The sequence below is a fragment of the Furipterus horrens genome, unplaced genomic scaffold (assembly GCF_987537825.1).
Source record: "Furipterus horrens unplaced genomic scaffold, mFurHor1.1.pri manual_scaffold_1, whole genome shotgun sequence".
NCBI lineage: Eukaryota > Metazoa > Chordata > Mammalia > Chiroptera > Furipteridae > Furipterus > Furipterus horrens.
In genome coordinates this window covers 22,779,246-22,802,349 of record NW_028327171.1, presented here as the reverse complement: position 1 = coordinate 22,802,349, position 23,104 = coordinate 22,779,246, and the positions used below count along the sequence as shown (strand labels likewise).

Genomic DNA, 23,104 nt, shown 5'->3' with positions numbered 1-23,104 from the left:
ATTATTAAGACTGTGTAGAAACATGGAAAGCTGTTTATATAGAGATGAAATAAAGCAGGGAGCCAAATGGCTTAAATACCATGATTACAATCAGGATGTAAAATTTGTATGCATATTGAGATCTGGACCATAATAGACAAAAAGTGTGTGTGATGTGATGGGTTAATAATGGGCATTTCTCCCTTTATATTATTTTAAAAATTTATTTATTTACTCATTTTTAGAGAGAGAGAAGGAGTGGGAGGGAAACATTGATGCGAGGGAGAATCATCAATTGGTTGCCTCTTGTGCATGCTCCAACCTGGACTGAACCCACAACCCAGGCATGTGCCCCGATGGGGAATCGAACCGGTGACCCTTCGCTTTCTGGGTTGACGCCCAACCAACTGAGCCATACTGGTCAGGGCTTTCCCTTCATATTCTTTAATGCTGCTGCATTGTATTCAAATAAATATCTTTTCTAAAAATATTAAGGCTATCGTAGGGAGAATGATGTAGGCTCAAAGAGATTGTGCCCACTCTGGTAGCTGCCTGGATTTGTAACCAGTGTTTGCAGACTTTGCCAGACACTGTCCAGCACTAGAAATGCGTATGATGAGGTTCTACCATTATAATCCACTGGGACGCTGTCCTTGGTTACCTGCTTCTGGACCTCTTTTTTTGTTCCCTTGTCTCTCATCCTATTTTATGGAATCTACAGATCCAGAGTAGCTGGAGAGTGACTTTTGTAGGGTAGGGACTACTGTTAAATTCCTCTACTGAGGGCAGAACATGAAGAAATTGGCTTATGCTGACACTTAAGTGATCTAGAGAACACTGGAAGAATATTTTGTCTCCAACACTGGTGACCATTACCTACTGGGATGAATTACAAGGAATGATTAAAGGTGTTCTTTTCTGGGTAGCTTGACAGCTGAGTGGACTGTCTGAGGAAGGGAGAAGTGGGCTAGATGATGCCAGGCCTCCATTGCACTTGATTTTTCAATTGACTAAATGGCTTTTCTGTGTGATAGGGGAGCATCATGGAGAAAGCATAAAGCAGCCACATAAACAATTTAGGCAGTGTATTGCTTCAGAGCCTAGCTCTGCCAAGTTCATTTTGATCATATTGTATATGTTCGTGGTGCTGGATAGTGCTGGAGCCTTAGCCCATGGCTGAGTTGGTGGGAAAAATGTGAAGCTAGGGATTGGATCACATCCTCAAAAATGTTTGGTTTCTCTGGATGATGTTTGCTAAGTGGTAGGTGGTATTTATTAGCTCATGTAACTGATTACACTTTTATATTACTGTGCATTTCCTGTTATGGCCATAGCAATCCCATTTCAGGGAAAAGAAATGGGCTATGACAGAGAAAAGGAAAGAAGGGGCAGTGTGAGCAAAGCAGAGGACACTCAGCTCTGTGGATGGTTTATATAGTCCTTGCTTTATAGATCTGTGATAGTACAGTTAATTCAACTTTTTTTTTACTCTGGTTTAAACAATTTATTTTATTCTCTCTTCCCAAAGAAACATCTTCCTAAATAATGTATTTTATCCTGCTGCTCCTTTGCTCAGAACTATCTAGTGAATCTCTTATTGCCAGTGGGTCGAAATCTTGTACCAGCATCTCTGACCTTCTACAGCCCAGTCTTATCTGACCCATCAAATCACATAACCTATCAATTCCTTCTGAGTCACTCTTCCAGAGAACAGAGGCCCACCTTTCCCTACCCTCTGATTACGCTGTTACTTTTTCTGCCACCAAGTCTTACTGATTCTGTTTTATTACCCCACTTCTCCCGTTTCAACTCATTGTAGTGTCCTCTTATTGTGGACTTCCACAGTATTTCTGTCTTTACTTCTGACTTGGCATGTATTTTAAAAATATGTCAGTAAAAAACCGTGATAATAACTACCATTTAGAGTGTTTATGATGTGCCAGGCACTGTTTTCAGTACTCCACTTGAATTAACTCACTCAACAAATAGCAATTTGAGAGGTAAATAGTAATATTCCCATTTTATAGATAAGCAAATGGAGGCAACTGAGTCTCCAATAACTTGCCCAAGGTCATATAGCTACTATGTGGCAGATCTGGAGTTCTACCGCTGGCTGTCTAAATTTAGATTTGGTGTTCTTAACCACAGCTCTAAACTCCCATAATAAATGATCTCTTTAGATGTTTCATTCTCTTAAAATTCAGCCTCTTACAGATAAAGACAAAGTCTCCTTGTTTTCTCCTTTACCTCATTACATCACCCTGTGCCTTGAACAAGGAGATGCTATGTGAACAACTGTTTATTGAAGTTCTAATAGAGTTATCTGGGTGTCTTGGCTTGATTAATTTGGCTTGATGACTTTATCTCGATACACTGACATGCTCTCTTTTGTTTTCCCCTCTAATTACTGGTAGGGGATTGTCACTGTGACTGTCAATTCAAATCCAATTCAAATCATTTCCTAAATGCATGGTGCTCAGTGGTGGGTAAATTTACTAATACTTGTGAAACTATATCTCAGATCTTGTTCTGCGCTTCAAAGAAAACATTTTAAGAAGCAGTATTGTTATTACTTGGATATTTGACATGACAGATACAATGAGTAAGAGTAAGTTACACTTCACCTTCCTGGTAATAGCAGTTCCTAAAACTATACTTTCTGTAGTTCTCCCTTGACCTTTGGGGGGAGAGGGAAGAAAAGGCTCTTCATGGAAGAAATAGTGAAAGTTGATTCTGTCGAAGACCCTTTAATGAGTATGCTGCACATACAGTGTTAAGACTTGGGATCAAATGATCTTTCCTAGTAAAGACCAGATATTAGCTCACAAAGCTGAAGTCTAATGTTGTTGAAGTTTATTTACTGTGCATCTTTGCTCTGTTTCTAACAGCATGCTGCTTGTAGGTACTCAGAGCCAGATGTTTCCAGTGCTTTCATGGTGATCAATGTGCCTGTGTATCTGTTGATGAAGTAAAAGCTGTTTCTGGCTGAGATAATAAAAGAACATGTGGAAGAGTATTGCATAAGTCACAGAATCAAGGGGAAAATGGAGTAATTTGTCAGTCTCAGGAAGAGGCACCTTGGGGTGGCCAACCAGGAGTGTCTCTTAGGCCTTGGCCATTGAAACAGCTCAGCTCTGTTTTTATTCAGTGCTGTGCTCCCTTGGAAGGGAGACAGATTTGCTGTAAACTAAAGTCAGGAGCCCATTTCTTAGTTGGGGTGATGGGCAGGCCGCCAAAGGCATATGAAACAGGTAAAGAGTATTTCTAGTTACCGGTGATGGGAAACAGGCAACACCAATACATGGCTTCTTCCAACAAGATTCATCTCAAAGTAGAGATAATTTAAATGATAGCTTTCACTTGGACAATAAGTGATTTAGATACTTTCTGAATTTAATCACCAAGTTATTCCTCTGGATTGAAAATTCTAGCAGTTTAATTCATCAACACATCTTTTCTGTCTAGATCCTTATTTTTCCTCTAGGCCCCTCTTTTTTAGGATAAGCCTTCCTTTTAGTTCAACAAAGGCATTTTCTTTTGAGGAGCTATCACTAGATTCTATCTCTGGAGGTTAGCAATGTTCGGTTTCAGCCTCATAAAATCCTAGATGTAGAATCAGAACATGACAGGTTAATTAGTCTGCTCAAGCTCAGATTTAAGTATTATTGAGTGTATTGGTTAAAACTATGTTGCAAGTACCAGAATACTCAAAATGAAGCGATTTAAGCAGAAACTACATAGTTTAGTGACATATCTCTACTTTCATGAGGAGCTTGATGAAGAGCTCAAACACCATGACCAGGACTTTTTTCTCCTCTTCTACTTATTACCTTTGCTTTGGGTTCCATTTCAAGCAGCCTAACTCTTCATGGACCCACTGGAAGCTCTAGGCTACAAAGTTTAGGTACAGAGGGGTTAGCAAAATCCATTTTTTCCAAGAGTCCTAGTGAATATCTCATTTTATCTCATTGGCTTAGATTCGATCACATGCCCATTTCTTAACAAATTACTGTAATCACAGTGACGAGATTCCCTAGAACTGGAAGGGTAGATCACTTTTAAACAATCCACAGGACTGAAAATGAAGAGAAAAATGAATGACTCAAAAACGACCAAAATTTTTTTGGCAGGAAAAAGAAGAGGGAATTGATGCCAGAAGTTAAAAAAACAACAACAAGCTTTATATTCAAATGTGATTTTTTAAATTACACTTTTAAAATGGTGTTTAGTTATTTGCAAACATACACAATTATAATAGTATGAATCCATATGTAGCCATCCTCCAATTTCAACAATTGTTGGAGCACTTTCCGAATTATGTTTCTGTTGATTGCATTTTAGAGCATTATCGTGAGTTGCTTTTATAGCTGGCTATGTAAAAACTCACAAGATGTAACATGGAATCTGAGCCTTAGCTTTATGAACATAAATCCAAGTAGCAAATGATCATTAGTCCCATAGCGCAGAACGGTGTGCTGCCAGCTAGGAAAATAGATGGCTCCATGCGACAGCAGTGCGTTGTTTACCTGGAAGTAGAAGTTTACTTTGGTAAGGAAGGCTTTTCTGCATTTAAGCCTGATGAATCAATTCCTTAACCACTCTTTCCAGAGTACCTGTAGCAAATTTGTCTTCTGGTCCTAGTGTCTTTAGGGGTAAATCAGAGGTTTGATTTGACAGAGAGGTCTCTGAACACCAGCATGCACATACATTGTACGAGAGCTGAATGTGTTCTAATCTCTTACAGTTGAAAGATGCATGAGTGTAATGCAGTCCGGGACACAGATGATCAAACTGAAGCGTGGGACCAAAGGGCTTGTCCGGCTCTTTTACCTGGATGAGCACCGGACCCGCCTCCGATGGAGACCCTCCAGGAAGAGTGAGAAGGCAAAAAGTAAGATGCACCCTTGAACTCCTTGCTTGGCCTAATGCAGTTAACACATGGGCTATAGTGGGTTCTGTGGAAGCTTTAGATCTGTGGAACTTCCATCTTTTGGAACTTTTGGTGTCAACTGTTAAAGCATGTGGAGAGACAGAAGAAGTAACGTTCAGAAATTTTGCTTTTTAAAATTCTTTGGAGGCTTTAAATCCATAAAAGTTTTCTTGTTCATAAATGCTGTAAATATTAATATTTCCCATGTTGGAGACATGATATATATATTTTTTTAACTTGGGATATGAGATGTTATAGCCTGAGGTCTTTTACTTTTCCTATGAAAGTTTAGGGCTATAATAAATCCAATGAACGTTAAAGTATTTTGCTATATTCTGAGCACAGTTGACTTGATTAATGTGTTAACAAAATTGTTTTAATAAAATTAAGAAAAATAGCCTTGATCTGACTCCTAGTTAAAGCCTCTCTCTCACACCTTCTACACTCAGCACCAAGTCCAGGTGGAGTCTCCTGTAATGTCTCTCTCATCTGTTCCTACCATCCTGCTGTCACAGGAACACCTTGTCCAAGGTCTCTTCACCTTTCTGGTGGCTTATTGTGAAGTCTCCTAACCAGTCTCCATATTGATAGTTTCTTCTTCTGCTTTGATCAGTTAAGATGCTTTCCCCTTCAAGTAACAGAAGACCTTGACCAAATTAGGCTTAGATGATAAACACATTTATTATCTCACATAACAAGAAACTCAGAGTTTGGCAGGCCCCAGGCATGGGACCCTGAGTCTGTAGTTCTGCTTTCCCAAGTGCTCTTGGTTCTGTCCCTTGTGTGGTGGCTTTGAAATCAAGGCAGCAGCAACATGACTTCAGCTGTTCTGGGCCTCACAGCCTGATAAAACAGTGAAGAGGCAGAAAGGGACCTTCTCTTTGGGTACGTCCTTTTTAGGAGAGAAGAACCTCTTTCTAGACCTTCCACTCAAGGCACATTGCTCCAGGTCTCCTTGGTTAGAACTGGGTGGAGTTTTCACATCTACATCAGTCATTAAAAAATATGAATAGGGAATGCTCCGATGGCTGAGACCCACCAGAATTTGTCCTGGGGCTGAGCATAGGCTCCTTTTCCTGAGTCCTGTAGGGAATGAGTTGATACTAGAAGAAAATCGGACTCTGCTATTAAGGCAGAGGGGAAAGAGAAGTGGATGGTATACTTAGGCAATCAATAGGATATGCAACTCTTCTGATTCATGCTTAAAAATAAGGGAGCAAATAAAAATACTGTTTTAGTTTAAAGTAACATTCCCTGAAGTGCTTCTCCAATCCAGACGTTCTGTACTGCTCCGCTGCCTAAATAGTGCTAATCCCTCATCTGTCATTCTAGGCTCTCCAAACTACCCTTCCAGCTTTATCTCCTGTTACTACTCTCCCTCTTGAGCTATGCGGCCCAGCATAATTGGCCTGTTCAGCCCTGCAGTGGTCCGTATGTTTCTGTATCTTAGGCGTGTTTCCCTGGGATGCCACCCTGTGCCTTTCTACCTCTCCAAGCCCTGCTCTACCTTCCCCATAACAACATTCACCTTATAAATGCCAATCACTTTTAACTGTGCTGTTTGGTTACCACTAACATTTTTTTTTTCCTTTCAGTTTTCTAACTATCTTCTCATGAATATTTAAAGCACCCAAGTGGGTTCTAGGTCTTTGTATGTTCTTTCTGCATAAATTTGCAATTCGACATATTCATTAGCTCCCTTTTCTATTGGTCTTCTTGCCCTGCTGGCCATCTCTCTCTTTTATCATAAATTTCAACCCATCCTGACTCAACGCCTGGGAGGGCATTGTCCAGACAGCCCAGGAAGGTCAAGTCTCATGTAGAGATAGGGCTTGCATTTCACATTTGGACTTAAAAACACAACTCACAAACAGTGAATTTGTTCATGCTTATTTTTAAAAATTTAAAATGATTTTGCTTTTCTTTTTTCTTAACATGCATACATATCTTCACCTGCCCTGTCTTTCACTTTCCTCACAGTACTTATTGACTCCATTTACAAAGTCACTGAGGGTTGGCAGTCTGAAATATTCCACCGACAAGCTGAGGGGAACTTTGACCCCAGCTGCTGCTTTACCATCTACCATGGCAACCACATGGAGTCCCTGGACCTCATCACCTCCAACCCCGAGGAGGCCCGCACCTGGATCACAGGCCTCAAGTACCTGATGGCTGGCATCAGTGATGAAGACTCCCTTGCCAAAAGGCAAAGGACTCACGACCAATATCCTTCCTAAAACTTTATTTTTGATCTTTGAGTGGAATGGGGTGTGTGTGTGTGAATGTGTGCCTTGTGTGTGCGGTGTGGTGTGTGTGTGTATAATATATGTTACTTTTCCCCCAATTGTTTTTTTTCTTTACATCAAGTCCCCTCTGTCCCCTCCTCACTCTCACTCAAAGTAAATGAATGCATGAAACATATAGAAATAAGCTTATATGAACTCAAGAGCAGATTTCTTTGGAAGAGACTGAGAAATATCCAAATGCAGTTTCCTAAAAGAGATGAGGTAACCAGGAAAGAATCTATTCATATTAAGGAAAAATCCTGCTTTGTGATAGTTTACTTTAACAAATATTTTTTGAGTTCCAATTATGTACCAGGAGCTTAGCTCCCTCCTACTTTCCTGTTCTCTTTTCTAACTTATGGTTTGGAAACTGAACTGGTTGATACTCAAGGGGAAGTTATTTTTTCCTTAATAACATTTACCCTCCCTAAATTGCTTGAGACACTGTGGGCTGAGGCTCACTCATGATTAAACCCATTCTTGTGGTTCTGCAGCGGTGACGAGATCAATGGTTAATGTGCTTAGTCTGAAAGGCCCCTTTCCTGCTGGGATGGAGCTGGACATATGACATGGCGGTTCTGGCTTCAGTTTTCTCATCTATGAAGTGAGGGTGTTAGACTGCTTTGGTTTCTTTCTGCACATTTCGAATGGCCTTGAACTACATGTGGTCCTGTCCATGTAGGGAGTAGAACCACTTCCTGGCTGTCATTGAAATGTGTGCCTTAATTTTTTGCCCAGAGTGGTGATAAATTTATACTACTCCCACTGTAATCCCTCACCTGGGGTGTTGTTGTTGAAGCAGAGTAGAAACACTCAGCCCATGAAAAGGTTTTGACAGTGCGGGTGCCTGAGCTGATGAGCCATGATGTTTTCATCAATACTCTCAGCATGCAGATACATGCAACTGGGATTCATATGTAAACAAAACACAAACACAGGCGCTAACTTTCTGTGCTTTATTCTGTTCATTTGCTTCTTCTTCACATTTGGTAAACAACCTGAATCTGTAAGAATGCTTTGTGGTGCAAACCACACAACCATACCAATACTGTTTATGTCAATATTGTTTGATATTGACGTAAACATAGACTGTTTATGTTTCATGAGCAAGAGATTTGAGATGGAGCAATTCCAGGGTTGGTTAATCTGTGGCTCAGTGATACCGCAGAGACCTAGGTACTGCCATGCTCAGCGTGTTGGCTTCCCTCTGTGAATTCTACATGTGTTTTTAACCTTTTGAGGAGCTGCCATACTGTTTTCCACAGCAGCTGTACCATTTCTCATTCCCACCAACAGCACACAAGGGCTCCAGTTTCTCCACATCCTCACCACTTATTTTCTGTACTTCTGATGGTAGTCATCCTAATGGGTGTGAGGTGGCCTGCTGTTGTATTAGTTTTGATTACATTTCCCTAATACTAGTGATGTTGAGCATTTTTCATGTGCTTGTTGGCCATTCATATGACTTCTTTGGAAAAATGGCTACTCAAGTTCTATGTCCATTTTTGAAGCTGATTGACTTTTGTTTGGTTGGTTTTGTCATTAAGTTTTAGGAGTTTTCTATGTAGTCTGGATATGAATCCCTTATCAGATATGATTTGCAAATATCTTTTCTCATTCTGTGGATTGTCTTTTTACTCTGTTGATAGTGTCCTTTGATGCATAAATTTTTAAAATTTTTATAAAGTTCCATTTGTCTATTTTTTTTTCTTTTGTTACCTGTGCCTTTTGTATCATATCTAAGAAATCATTGTCAAATTCAACATCATGAAGCTTTTGTTCTATGTTTTCTTCCAAGAGTTTTATTGTTTTTGGTCTTTCATTTAGGCCCTCAATTTATTTTGAGTTAATTTTTGCGTATAGTGTTAGATAGGGGCCCAGTTTCATTCTTTTAAATGTTGATATTCATTTTTTTCAGTAACATTTGTTTTCTAATTAAATGGTCTTACTGCCTGTGTCAAATATCATTTGACCATGTATGTGGCGGTTTCTTTCTGGCTGTGTATTTTATTCCATTGGTCTATATATTTGCCTTTATGCCAATACTATACTATTTTGATTGCTGTAGTTTTGAAGTAAGTTTGAAATCAGGAACTTTTTAGCCATATAGTTTTATTCTTCTTTTTAAAGATTTTCTTGACTGTTCAAGGTCCCTTAAGAGTCCACATGAATTTTAGGACAGGCTTATTTATCTATTTCTGCAAAAAGTGTCAGTGGGATTTTGATAGGAGATTGCACTGAATTTGTAGATTGCGTTGGGTAGTACTGACATTTTAACACTACTGTCCTCCAGTTCATGAACATGGGGTGTGTTTCCCATTTATTGGTGTCATCTTTAATTTCTTTAGCAATGTTTTGTCATTTTCATTGTACAACTCTTTCACCTCTTTGGTTAATTCTTACATATTTTATTCTTTTTAATGCTTTTGTAAATGGAATTGTTTTTATAATTTCCTTTTCCGGCTGTGTATGGAAAAACAATTGATTTGTATTTTGACTTTGTGTCATGGTACTTAGCTAAATTCATTTATTTTTAAAGCTTTAGCAACTTTTTCTTTTGTGGACTCTTTAGGGCTTTCTACATAAAAGATTATCATCTGCAGAGATCATTTTATTTTTTGCTTTCTGATTTAGATGCTTTTAAAATTTCTTTTTCTTGCCTGTTGCTCTGGCTAGAACTTCCATTACTATGTTGAATAGAAACAGTGAAAGCAGGCATCCTTGCCTTATTCCTGACCTTAGATGAAAAGCTTTCTTTTGTTATTGAATATGATGTTTGCTGTGGAGTTTTCATGTATGGCTTTATTATGTTGAGGTCGTTTTATAATTCCTATTTTGTTGAGTGTTTTTAATCATGAATGGTATTGAATTTTGTCAAATACTTTTTCTACATCAATTGAGGTGTTTATGTTTTTTTTTTTCTTGTCCCTTCATTATATTGATCTGGTATATTATATTGATTGATTCTTGCTTGTTGAATCACGCTTGTACTCCAGGAGTAAATCCCACCTGGTCATGGTATATAATCCTTTTACTATGCTGCTGAATTGTATTTGCTAGTATTTTGCTGATTTTTTAAAAAAAAAATCGATGATCATAAGAGAAATTGCTCTGTAGTTTTCTTGTAGTGTCTTGTCTGGCTTTGGTATTAGACTAATGCTGGCCTCACAGAATGAGTTAGAAAGTGTTCCCTCCTCTTTGATTTTTAAGAAAAAAAATAAGAATGTCGGTATTAGTATTTTAAATGTTTGGTAGAACTCACCAGTGAAGCCATCAAGTCCAGGGCTTTTCTTTGTTGAGAGATTTTTAATTATTGGTTTAATCTTCATACGAGTTATAGATCTATTTTGATTTTCTTTTTTTTGTGTGTGATTAGATTTGGTAGGTTTTGTTGGTGTGCAATTTGCAATTGTTTGTAGTACTCTCATAATATTTTTTATGTATGTAGAATTAGTACTAATGTTTTTGTTTTCATTTCTGATTTTAATAATGAGTCTTCTCTGTTTTTTCTTAGTCTATCTAGCTTAAGGTTTGCCAATGTTGTTGATCTTTTGGAAGAATCAACTTTTAGTTTTATTTATTTATTTTTTTTCTGTTTTTCTGTTCTCTGTTTCATTTATCTTTGCACTTCCCTTCTGCCAGTTTTGGGTTTAGTTAGTTTGTTTTCCCTAGTTCTTTAGATTGTTGATTTGAGATCTTTTTTGTTTTTTCAATGCAATCATTTATAGCTATAAATTTCCCCCTTAATAATGCTTTCACTGCATTCCCATAAGTTTTGATGTGTTGTATTTTTATTCATCTGTAAGTACTTTCTAATTTCCTTTGTGATTTTGATTTGATTTATTGGTCATTTAAGAGTGTGTTAAGTTCCATAATTTTGTGAATTTCTCAAATTTTCTTTTATTACTAATTTCTAACTTTATTCTGTTGTGTTCAGAAAAGATACTTGGTATGATGTCTATTTTTTTAAACCTAAAGACTTAATTTGTAGCCTAAAATATGGTCTTATCTCAAAAAGTGTCCCATGTGACTTGAGTAGAATTTAGATATTTTATTGACTATTGTGTGCATGTCTGTGAGATCTAGGTGGTTTACTGTGTTAAGTCCTCTATTTACTTATCTTCTATCTCACATTCTATTCATTATTGTGAGTAGGGTATTGAGAGCTATTTCCTTTTTACAATTTTGTCAGTTTTTGCTTCATGTATTTTGATGGTCCATCATTAAATGCATAAATGTTTATAATTGTGATATATTCTTGCTATATCAAACCTTTTATGACTATATAATGCCCTCTTTTGTCTCTTATAACCTTTTTAAATTAGTATAGCCACCCCTGCTCTCTTTGGCTTACTATTTACATAGAGAGCCTCTCCCCCCCCCCCCACCCCCCATCTTTTCATTTTCAATTTATTTGTCCCTGGATCTCAAGTGCGTCTTTTATATACAACATATAGTTGGGTCATGCATTTCTACCCATGCCAGTCTCTATCTTTTGAGTGAAGAGTTTAGTCCATTTACATGTGAAGTAATTACTGGGAAAGGAGTAACTTCGGTCATTGTGCTATTTCTTTTCTGTGTGCCTTATTGCGTTTTTGTCCCTCATTTTCTGCATTCCTATCTTCTTTTGTGTTTACTTAATTTTTTGCAGTTAAATGTTTAAATTATTTCTCATTTTCTTTTGCACATATCCTATAGTTATCATGGGGATTACAGTTACATCCAAATCTATAATACTCTAATTTGAATTTATACCAGCTTAGGCAATAGTTTTTCAAACCTGATTGGTTTATCCATGTTTATTGACAGAAGGAAGTGTTCATATTTGAGTTAACCAGTTGATAACTGGGTGATTTCATATTCTGAAAATATGCTACTAGAAAGGAAGTGTAACCCACAACTGCACAGAACAGTTAAAAAATACAGAAGCAGCTGATATTTGTGTGAAGAGAGAAAAAGAAAGAGGAAATTAATGAATGATAATGAGGAAGCTGATGTCAAAAATAGGGAATGTTATTTGAGTTGGGGAACTGTTCTCATACAGATCTGTCATAATTTGATAGGGTTTTAGATAATATCTTAATCATAGTGTGACATTCTTAAATGGACATACATTTAATTATATTAACTGGGAGAACAGATTTGGAATGTTGGTGATTATTACATTTCAATTAGGCCTGAAAACTTCAACTGTGAATGAATAATGAGAATAATGAATCTTAAATGGCTGTAGAAAAAAAATTCATACAGTTTAAAGTGTAATTCAAGCTATTTCTGCAGCATGAATGCATTGAATTGGAGGTAGATGCAGTACTCATATATCTATTAATATTAGAAGGACTATGATATTGTGGTTAAAGACCCAGACTGGTGCTGGGTTCCAGCCCCAACTCAGACGTGTGTAACTTCGGGTTAGTTACGTAAACTCTTTTGCCTCAGAGTCTTTATCTGTAACATGGCAATGATATTAATGATAGCACCTACCCTGTGTAAGTGTGCGAAGATCAAATGGGTTAATGTGCACAAAGCGCTTAGAACACTGTCTAGCCCATATTAAGCACTTTATAAATAAGAGCTATGTGGTTATTGCTTAAGAGAGATAAGGGTAGGTAAACCTGTTGTCGTCGTATTTGATAAATCCAAGTCTGAAATCTCAGCAGCCCCGCATGTAAAAATGACGGCGCTGGCATTGGTCTCGGCATTTTTCCTCATCAGATCTAATCCTTACCAAATTTCTCCCTCACCTTCAGTTTATACCCTCGTGTGAACAGCAAGGAGAGTGAACTAGACAGTCCAAATTTCTAAATGTGGGAGTGGAACTAAGAAAGGGAATTGAAAAGATCATGCAGCAGTGGGTATTGTGAAGGCAACAAAGATACTAGACGGCAGGTCATAGAGGGAGGAGGCAGGCCTCCGTTTGGAATACTTGGGGTTTCATCCCATCAGAGAGATCCTGTAACAGGCTGGATGACAATGTTGGAGTTGAAGAATCTCTCAAAATAACATGGTTTGACTCCTTTCGCAGTGAAGGGAATCGCCTGTTCGTGCCTTCCTTCCACATCTCTTCTGTCGTCACTGTTAGTAGCTGACTAAGAGCCTGTAGATTGCAGGGCCTCCTCAAAAGAATTTCTTCTCGAGCTCAGTGTGGATGATACATTTCCTTGTGAGTATTCTGTGAAAGAGCAGTCTTTCTTTTGTGAAAACACAAGTGTTTTTCTTGATGTTTCTGCACGTGGGTGAAACAGACCTTTGAGGAAGCTGATAAGAATGGAGACGGCTTATTGAATATTGAAGAGATACACCAGTTGATGCATAAACTAAATGTCAACCTACCCCGAAGAAAAGTCAGACAAATGTTTCAGGTATGTTTTCACAATCAGGTTGGCCTTGGATAAAATGCACGTTAATGGTTATTGGTGTGTGTACTTAGAAACTTCAAAAGGCTATTTTGTTTTGTTGGGAGCTAATATTATCTACTGTGTTTTGCTTTATTTTTCTTTGATGAAGGTAGGCATTTTGTTTCATCAAGGAAAAAAAAAACCGTCTAAACTTAACATGCATTCATAGTTTCACTTCCTGGCATACCTTTTTGTTTGTTGCTGTTTTTGAGAGTGATAAGAAGCACTTTACCTGACAAATAATGGAGTAAACATAATCAAGTCTCTTAGGATGGTAATATCTGTCTACCTCGCAGGTTGTTGTGAGGATCAGAACAAAGACATGAGAAAAAATTGCACTGTTGAAATCCTCAAGAGCCCTCTATTTTGTTTCAGATGAGTTTAAGGTGCAGGATCCATAGGGCTTTGAAGTGGTGTACCACTCCTACCTTTTAGGGAGTTCTCTAGAAGTTCACTCAACTGTTGGTATTAGGTGAGATGCTCTTTCCCTGTTGGTAAGTTATTGAAGAAAATTCTTGGGCCCAAACTTATTCTGTGGCACCAGCTGGGATTTTACTTAGTCCTCTGTCTTAGGTGTAGAAGTCAGCTGTACTCAGTTGAAGTTGGTGTGAAGAGAATGTTAGGTTATTGATAACTACTAGAATATAAATTTAGGAAAGGCTCTTATTTGGAGCAAGTAGTATGTATATTTATGTTTTACAATGATTTTCTAAGTGACTACGTAGGTGATAATTTATACCTGGTTGTGAGACCTGGATCCCAAAGAAGTATAGGAGTAATACTTTATGATGTTTAATGTTTTGTGCTTTCTTTGTTTTCTAACAAGTTGTTCTTAGAGGTGGTCAGGGCAGAACAACATCAGGGGTGAGCTGCAACAATGAATGGAAGGTGCAGACTGGCTTCCATCTGTGACCTCTTACAGTGGTCCTGCCATTGGAAGCTCTTGGCTAGAGATGATTTGTGTTGCGGGGAACTTGGTCCCACTGTGCTGGAGAGCAACATGAGAGGAAGGAGAGAAAATGAAGGAATGATATATGAGGGGGGACCCAAAAAACCTGGAGTTTATCATATTTATAAAAAATTGTGTATTTATTCTTACATGTTTAAATTTCAATCACCCTCACAGTACTCTTCATTTGACATAATACACCTATGGAGAAGTTTTATTTCCACTGCTCAAATTAGTTTTTGAGCCCTGGCTGGTGTGGCTCAGTGGACTGAGTGCTGGCCTGTGAACTGAAGGGTCACCGTTCAGTTTCCAGTCAGGGCAGGCATGTGCCTGGATTGTGGGCGGGGTCCCCAGTTGGGGTGAACTGGAGGCAACTGATCAAATCATTTTCTTGTACATTGATGTTTCTCTCCCTCTCCTTCTCCTTCCCCTTCCCATCCCCCTCTCTGAAAATAAAGAAATAAAATCTTTAATGAAAAAACGGTTTTTGAACTCCTTGATTTTGATGCCTTTTAGTGCTTCTGCCATTTTTTTGTTTTACCTCTTCCACATGAACAAAAAGTTTCCCTTCGGGGACTTCATCCAGGGATGGGGGTGAGATCAGGTAAATAGAAAGAGTGGGGCATGGGGGTCATGCCGTTTTTGGTCAAAGACTACTGAACACTCAGTGCAGTGTGCACAGGTGCACTCATAAATCACCCATCATAAAATAGGCAGAGGCGTTGAAAGTCTTTAAAAAAATTTACCGAAGCTGAATGCAGCCTCTCACAACAATGCCAGCTGGTACAGTGACACAGATGGGTCCCTAGAACACTCACCTAGTGGGGGAAACCTGTACCACAGGGGGCCCTCGCTGTAGAAGATAATTCCATTTGTGGGGGGTTCTCCCCTCATATGCTATAGAAGGAATTCCAGCGATGGAGTGTGGGACTTTGGAGGAGAAATGAGCTGTCACACAGAGTGCATTGTCTTTAAACTGTGTGAAAAGATTTACCATGTTCCAGCCTCTCTCTGTGACATCTTGCTTTCATCCTGTTGTGAGCCCCACCTCCCCATCTGATACCTTCCGCAGGAGGTATTCATAGTAAAAACTGCATGTGATGGAAGTGCAGTTCAGAGGGTTATGAAAGGCTGGTATTTTTGTCAGGTGTTAAATATATCTTCTCTCTCTGTCTTTTTTTTTTTTTGATAATTAGCCTCGTCCAAGATTTCTCGTTTTCATTACTTTCTTCAAAAGATCAGCTTTTGGTTTAATTGTTCACCTTTGGCATGTTATATCAATTTGTTTTCTATTTCATTGCTTTCTGCTTTTTAAAATAATTTTTCCTTCTATTTTTTAAATTTTTCTAGATTTTTTGAGTTGAATTATTAACTTTTCTGTTTTTAATCTACCTTGTTTTCAAATAAATTAAAAACTTCAAGTTTTCTCTAATTACTGCTTTAACTTTATCACAAAGGTTTTAATATGTGGTGAATGTGTTCACTTCTGTACATTTCATTTTCTATTTAGAAATGTATTATGCTGTTTCCAGACAGTCTTTTTTCCCAGCTTCCTTTGTTAACTCATGAATTTACTGTGGTGAGAGAAATTAGTTTTTATAAGCTTGAGTCTTTGCTTGTGGCCTCGTATGTAGCCAATTTAAAACTGATCCATGCGTCCTTATCTTTGTGAAATGATTACTGTCCTTTTTATAGTAAATATTACTTACCAGTACTGAATTTTCTATTTCAAATTCTCACACTGCCTTGTTTTTAATATGCCTCTTTCAGGAAGCTGATACAGATGAGAATCAGGGAACTTTGACATTTGAAGAGTTCTGTGTTTTTTACAAAATGATGTCATTGAGGCGAGACCTCTATTTGTTGCTCTTGAGCTACAGTGACAAGAAAGATCACCTAACTGTGGAAGAACTGGCCCAGTTTTTGAAGGTGGAACAAAAGGTATTATTAGACTATTGAGTTGAACGGTTACTTAAACATATTTGTGAAAGATACATGGGTTTCTCTTGGGATTGATGTAGATATGGTTTGAATTTAGGGTAGAGGTGGAAGCCACAATTTTAAAAATAAATCTTATCTATGTGTTATTTAAAATGTGTTTATAGCAGCTTTTTAAAGAGGGAATGATAAACAGAACACATAATTTTTTACCCTAAAGATGTTGAGTATGGATATGCATATTTTTCTACAAAGTAATAAATGGTAACTCATGTGTTTCATTTTAGATACAATGTTAATGTTTTCTTTACAATAACAATATAGCCAGGTATTTATTAACTATGGCATAATTCCTAAATAGCAATATTTATTGATATGTCTGATGGGAAATTAACATTTGATCATATGAGAAGGCTAAGTAAATTTTAAAGTCCTGATTAGCAAAGGAAAACCTTAAATATATTTAAAGTAAGGCCTTTTAATTTTAATGCTGTGTAGGCTGAATTGTGGTCAACAAGGTAAGTCTTGTCCTATTGCTTTTTAAATATTGCCCTAAACTCTGTTTCTCATTAAAGTAGAAAAAGAAATGAGTTTTTTCTCAGCTTAAAGAAAAGATTTTATTTATTTATTTTTAGAAATAGAAGAAGGGAGAGAGAAAAACATTGACATGTGAAACATCAATTGGTTGCCTCTTGCATGCTTCCACCTGGGGACCTGGCTTGCAACCAGGCATGTACCTTGACCTGGAATCGAACTGGCGACCTTAGATTCACAGGGTGACACTCAGTCCATTAAGCCACACCAGCCAGGACTGTTTTTCTCAGTGTTATTGAGGTTTACTTGATGAATAAAAATTGTACATATTTAAGGTGTACAAAATGAGGTTTTGATATATGTATACATTGTAAAATGATTAGCATAATCAAGCTAATTAACGTATTCCTCACCTCATGTAGCTATAATTTTTTGTGTGGCAAGAATACTTAAGATCAGCGCTCTTAGCAAATTTTAAGTATATAATACAGCACTGTTAACGATAGTTACCCTGTTGACATTAGCTGTCCAGAATTTATTCATCCCAAATAAATGAACCTTTGTACCCTTTGACCGACATTGTCCTTTTTCTCTCCCAATCCCCGGTTCCTGGCACCAACATTCTACTCTCGGCTTCTGTGATTCTGACTTTTTTACATTTCACATATAAATGAAATGAGATGTTGCAGTGTTTGTCTTTCTGTGTCTGACACTTCACTTGGGACCATTCCTCTAGATTTTAAATGTGGTGTCACAAATGGCAGGAACAATGTAATCAATGGAACCTCTATAAACAAAAAAACCTCCTGAACCATGGGCATGGGGGGTGGGAGTGGGGAGTTGGAGAGCCTCCTGGCTGGTGGACACATAGAAATGCGAGGAATCTCCACACCCCACCCCTCCTCCCCAACCCAACTCATGTCCTATGCATCTCTTCCATGGGGCCATTCCTGACTTCTATACTTTATAATAAACCAGTAATAGTAAGTAAGCGTTTTTCTGAATTCTGTGAGTCATTCTTGTGAATTATGGAAACTAAGTCATGGGGAATAAGAAAGACTTTCCCTTTGATTACGTTATAGGCAGCCTCTTTTGAGTGCTTTTTAGACTGACCCCATTTTTGGGCCTTCTCCCCCAAGAGTCCAGTTGAAGCAAGAATCCTGCTAAGTCAGGATCATCAGAATCCCCATCTGATTGTTACAGAGTGAAAGGGGGGTCTTTCACATGGTGTTTTGGTGTAAAACCCAACAACTAGTGTTGAGGAAAACAGGTCTTAATAATAATATTCCAACCTGGGGAGGGCTAGGAACACTCCTGCTCAGAACCCTGTTCTCCCACAGGACCCAGCACTTCCCTTGCTCCCTGAAACGCAAGACATCAAAAACATGCCCAGAGGTTCCCCATCCCTTATCTGTCAGCTCTCTCCTTCAGGATCTGGGGTACGATGTCATCAGTCTCCGTATAACAGTCCAGGAAAGCATGTGCCATGTTGCACTGGATCACGCATGGTTCTCTCTCTGCCCTTTCAAAGCCGCATGGATCTCTTCTCTCTGGAAACCACATGGTTCCCCACTCTCTGCAAATTGCTTCTCCTCCCCAAAATGGCTGCCGCCTTAATTTTTAAATCCCTGACCATGGCCTGTGATGCAGTGGGTGTGGCAGTTGGTTCTGACCATTCACAGAACCTTGTGCAGGCCCTGTAGGCTATTTCCTCACCATTCTATGGTCAAAACCCTTCCCCTCTCCTTGGGGCCTTGGAAGAACCAAAGCCATTTGCATAACTAAGATACTAGCTACCAGAGTTATGTAAAGGCATCTTGAAAGTTGCCCCCTTTGCCCATCCCCTAACTACAGGCTCTGGGGATTTTGGGGGACCCTGCTATGTAACATGATCACCCTTAATATCTGATAAATTTACTCATCCTCTGCATTCCCCCGGTGCTATCTAATCACCCTGGTTTGCCTTCAGCAAGAATTACGTTAAATCAGTTCAGCAAGAATCCCTGATGTTTCCTCCACTGAACTCCACCCTGCTTCTTGGCTATAAATTCTAACTGATCCACCCTGTATTTGGAATTGAACCAGTTGTATACTGAGTTTTCTTTTCCTCTATTGCAGGACATAGTTAGTGATTAAAATCTGTTTTTACTGCTTTAACTACTGTCCAGTTCTATTTTTTTTTTCTTTTTTTTTACAGAACCCTCAAATTTGTAGTAAGTGGGGTAGAAATGGGGATAACCTGAATGCCTCATTTGTGGCTGGCACCTGACATGGGGCAGTCTATGGACTTAGCCTTTAACCCATGGAATCTAATGCTATTTCATTGTAGTTAGTGCACCCCATTAATGTCAGAGAATCAGAGATTTGGTTGTTGTAAAAAAAGAAACTAGACCTGGTAATATTTTACTTTATTCCATTGCCACAATCACATAGATACATTTTAGAAATAACAGATCCAGATTTTATAAATTTTGTCATTGCTTTCTTAAGAATTAAACCAGATAGTGTTAACAAAATGTTTTATCTAAATCAGTTATTTTAATTAGTTTGATAATTTGGCAAAGGCAGAGATTCTCTGTTAACCAAGTTAGCTATAAGACCAGTAGAAAATGGGAAAGAGATGAAAGAATAAATATTTTGCCTGGAGAATATGCCCTTTCTGTGTTTCTACCTCTGTTTCCTGCAATTATAATGACTTCTCCTTTCTCACTTGAAGAACATTTCATAGTATAGTGGAAAGAACATTAGACCAGGAGCCCACAAGACTATTAAACATTCCATACCCTGTAAACTTCATCAGTTGGAAAATCTTAGTCAGATCAATCACTTTGTTTCTGAGCTTTGGTTTCCTGATCCATACAAAGGGGAATTGATATCTGCCTTTCCTATCTCAAAATGTTAAATTGAAGATTGATTGTAATGATGGATATGAAAACCTTTTGACAGATAGATATTCAGAAGCACAGCAATGTGAGAAATTAAAATTAAAATGTTTAAAGCCACTGACTTCTAATTTATTTGGGCTCGTGGAATTAACTCAATGCATTTGAATAGCAGTAGTGGATGTCACTTGTTAATGGGCCTATGTGTCTTCCCTCCTTTAGTTGGGGAAAACAGAAGCTGATGTTCTGTGATATCTGTCCCTGGCAGATGATTACCTGTATTCAGTTTAATTTTCTAAATGAGATTGAAGCTACCTATGGGAATATCCTTTAAAAAAAATTATGATATATGGAGAGGCATAAACCATAAAGGAAAATATTAATGTCCTGAAACTGTTTAGGACCAAGTTTATACATGGTCCAATATATCAAATACCATAAAATAAATATCAAGAACAAACTGAAAATATTTACAACATACAAAAGAGAGAAATAGTGAATTACCTTAATATGGATAGGGCCTTCATAGGTTTATTGAGGGGAATAAAATGGATACACAATAGACAAATTGGCAAAACATTTGAAACATAAATATTTCATAGAAATTCAATAAACCTATTGAAAACAATTTATACTTTATTTGTATTTTAAAAATGTGAAATAAGATCAAAGAGACCAATTTTCACAAACATGGTGTCCATTTCTTATTTTTATTTTATTTATTTTTTCTTATATTTTTGGTAAAGCTGTAGAATGGTGCAATCTTTCAATAGGACAGCTTTATTTATCAAATTTTATATAATTTATTGAACTTCGAACAATCCATTTTACTTCTAGTAATTTATCCCAAGAAAATAATTGTGTATATATATATATATATATATATATAAGTTATACAGTTGTTCATTTCAGCATTTTTTAAAATAGAGAAAAAGTGAATGTGATCTAAATCTTCCTTAATCAAGAATTTTGTGGAGTTTTGAGCTTTAAAACAGGATATTCAATAAAACAACCCTGAGCCAATTTGACCATCCATGTGGCAGGTAGTATGTAATTCCTTCATTTTTGATGGCATAAGATTAGTGTTTACACCAGAGTGTTCAACATGTACAGATTTACTCAGTTGGAAATGAAATACCACTGCTAGCCATACAGCCATCAAGGATTATGTGAAATCAAACACTGGCCCATGGGTCAGGTTTTTATTTCAAGGAAGCTCTCTGAAAATTGAGTTTGCATCTTTGACAGGTCCAAGTGCTGTTTGATTAGGAGTTTCATCCTTAAAATATGCATGTATTTGGGAGAATTATCATTCTTTTCTGTCCTTGAAGAAGTGCCAGTTGAGCAAGAAGCATGGGGCTGAAGCTTCTCTTGCATTCACAGATAAAGATCAGGGACATTCACCAGTCTGTGATTCCAAAGCACTAGTTAGTGCTGTTTGAGGTCTTTTGTCGTCTGTACCCCCACCCCCCCACCCCCCGCCCCGTGTTTGCCAAAACACAACCCATCTCTCCTCTAGATTCCTCTCCATTACTTGGCCCTGGGGCTGCATGTGTTTCGTGTTCAATCCTTTTGAGATTTTTGGTTCAGGAGTGATCATTTGACTGAATTCCTCCATTCTTCTTGACAACTTTTCTTATCAAGCCAATACTCTTCCTTTTTTTATTGTATTTTTTCTTAAGGATTGAGGAGGGAGAGAAGATAGAAAGTTTTGTCTTTTCTAATCAGTATTTCTTAATTTTATTTCAAACAGTATTTTCAGTGAAATATAGTTATCTATATCATTTCAAGCATTTCCATTTCCTGCCTTTTCCTTTTTTTCCATTAAAAAGATTCTATTGTTGTTCAATTACAGTAGTTCCAATTTCCCCCCATTGCTCTCCCCTGGTCCCCTCACCCCCACAGTCAATCCCCACCCTGTTGTTGATGTCCACAGGTCCCTTATACTTGTTCTTTGACTAGACCCTATCCCCTTCCTTCCCTCATTACCTCCCTCCCCCCTCCCTTCTGGTCACATTCCTTTGTTCCTTATTTCCATGTCACTGGTTCTGTTTTGCTCATTCGTTTGTTTTGTTCATTAGGTTCCACTTACAGATGAGATCATGTGGTATTTATCTTTCACCACCTGGCTTATTTCACTAGCGTAATACTCTCCAGTTCTATCCCTGCTGTCTCGAAGGGTAGCAATTCCTTCTTTCTTTCTACTGCATAGTACTCCATTGTGTAAATGTATCACAGTTTTTTGATTCACTCATCCACTGATGGGCACTTAGGCTGTTTCCAGCACTTGGCTATTATAAATAATGCTGCTATGAACATTGGGGTGCATAGGTTCTTTTGAATTGGTGTTTCAGGATTCTTAGGGTATAATTCCAGCAGTGTGCTTGCTGGATCAAAAGGCAGTTCCATTTTTATTTTTTTGAGGAAATTCCATACTGTTTCCCACAGTGGCTGCAGCAGTCTGTATTCCCACCAACAGTGCACTAGGGTTCCCTTTTCTCCACATCCTCACCTTGCTGGTGTGGGGTGGTATCTCATTGTGGTTTTTATTTGCATCTCTCTGATGGCTAGTGATGTTGAGCATCCTTTCATATGCCTATGGACCCTCTGTATGTCCTCCTTGGAGAAGTGTCTGTTTAGGTCCTTTGCCCATTTTTTAATTGGATTGTTTGTCTTCCTGGTGTTGAATCATATAAATTCTTTATATATTTTGGAGATCAAACCCTTGTCCAAGGTATCATTGGCAAATATGTTTTCCTATGTGGTTAGTTCCCTTTTCATTTTACTAATGTTTTCTTTAGCGGTGCAGAAGCTTTTTAATTGATGTAATCCCATTTGTTTATTCTTTCTTTTATTTTCCTTGCCTTAGGAGATATATCAGCAAAAATATTGCTACATGAGATAACTGAAATTTTACTGACTAAATTTTCCTCTTGGACTTTTATGGTGTCACGGCTTACATTTAAGTCTTTTATCCATCTTGAGTTTATTCTGGTGTGTGGTGTATGCTGTTGGTCTAGTTTCATTTTTTTTTATGTGCCAGTCCAGATCTCCCAACATCATTTGTTGAAGAGGCTATTTTTACTCCATTTTATGCTCCTGCCCTCTTTGTCAAATATTAATTGACCATAGAAACTTGGGTTTATTTCTGGGCTTTCTGTTCTGTTCAATTGATCTATATGTGTCTGGTTTTATGCCAGTACCAGACT

At 37.9% G+C, this 23,104-nt stretch overlaps 1 protein-coding gene across 1 annotated transcript in view; it reads left to right on the top strand.

Annotated features, from left to right (window-relative positions):
* Positions 1 to 23,104, top strand: part of PLCH1 (phospholipase C eta 1) — a 178,493-nt gene that overhangs the window by 94,735 nt on the left and 60,654 nt on the right. Inside the window, exons 3-6 of the mRNA XM_090273080.1 lie at positions 4,724 to 4,870; positions 6,890 to 7,133; positions 13,427 to 13,556; positions 16,312 to 16,482. Of these exons, the coding sequence (XP_090129206.1) occupies positions 4,724 to 4,870; positions 6,890 to 7,133; positions 13,427 to 13,556; positions 16,312 to 16,482 (692 nt within the window). The remainder of the gene's footprint in view (positions 1 to 4,723; positions 4,871 to 6,889; positions 7,134 to 13,426; positions 13,557 to 16,311; positions 16,483 to 23,104) is intronic.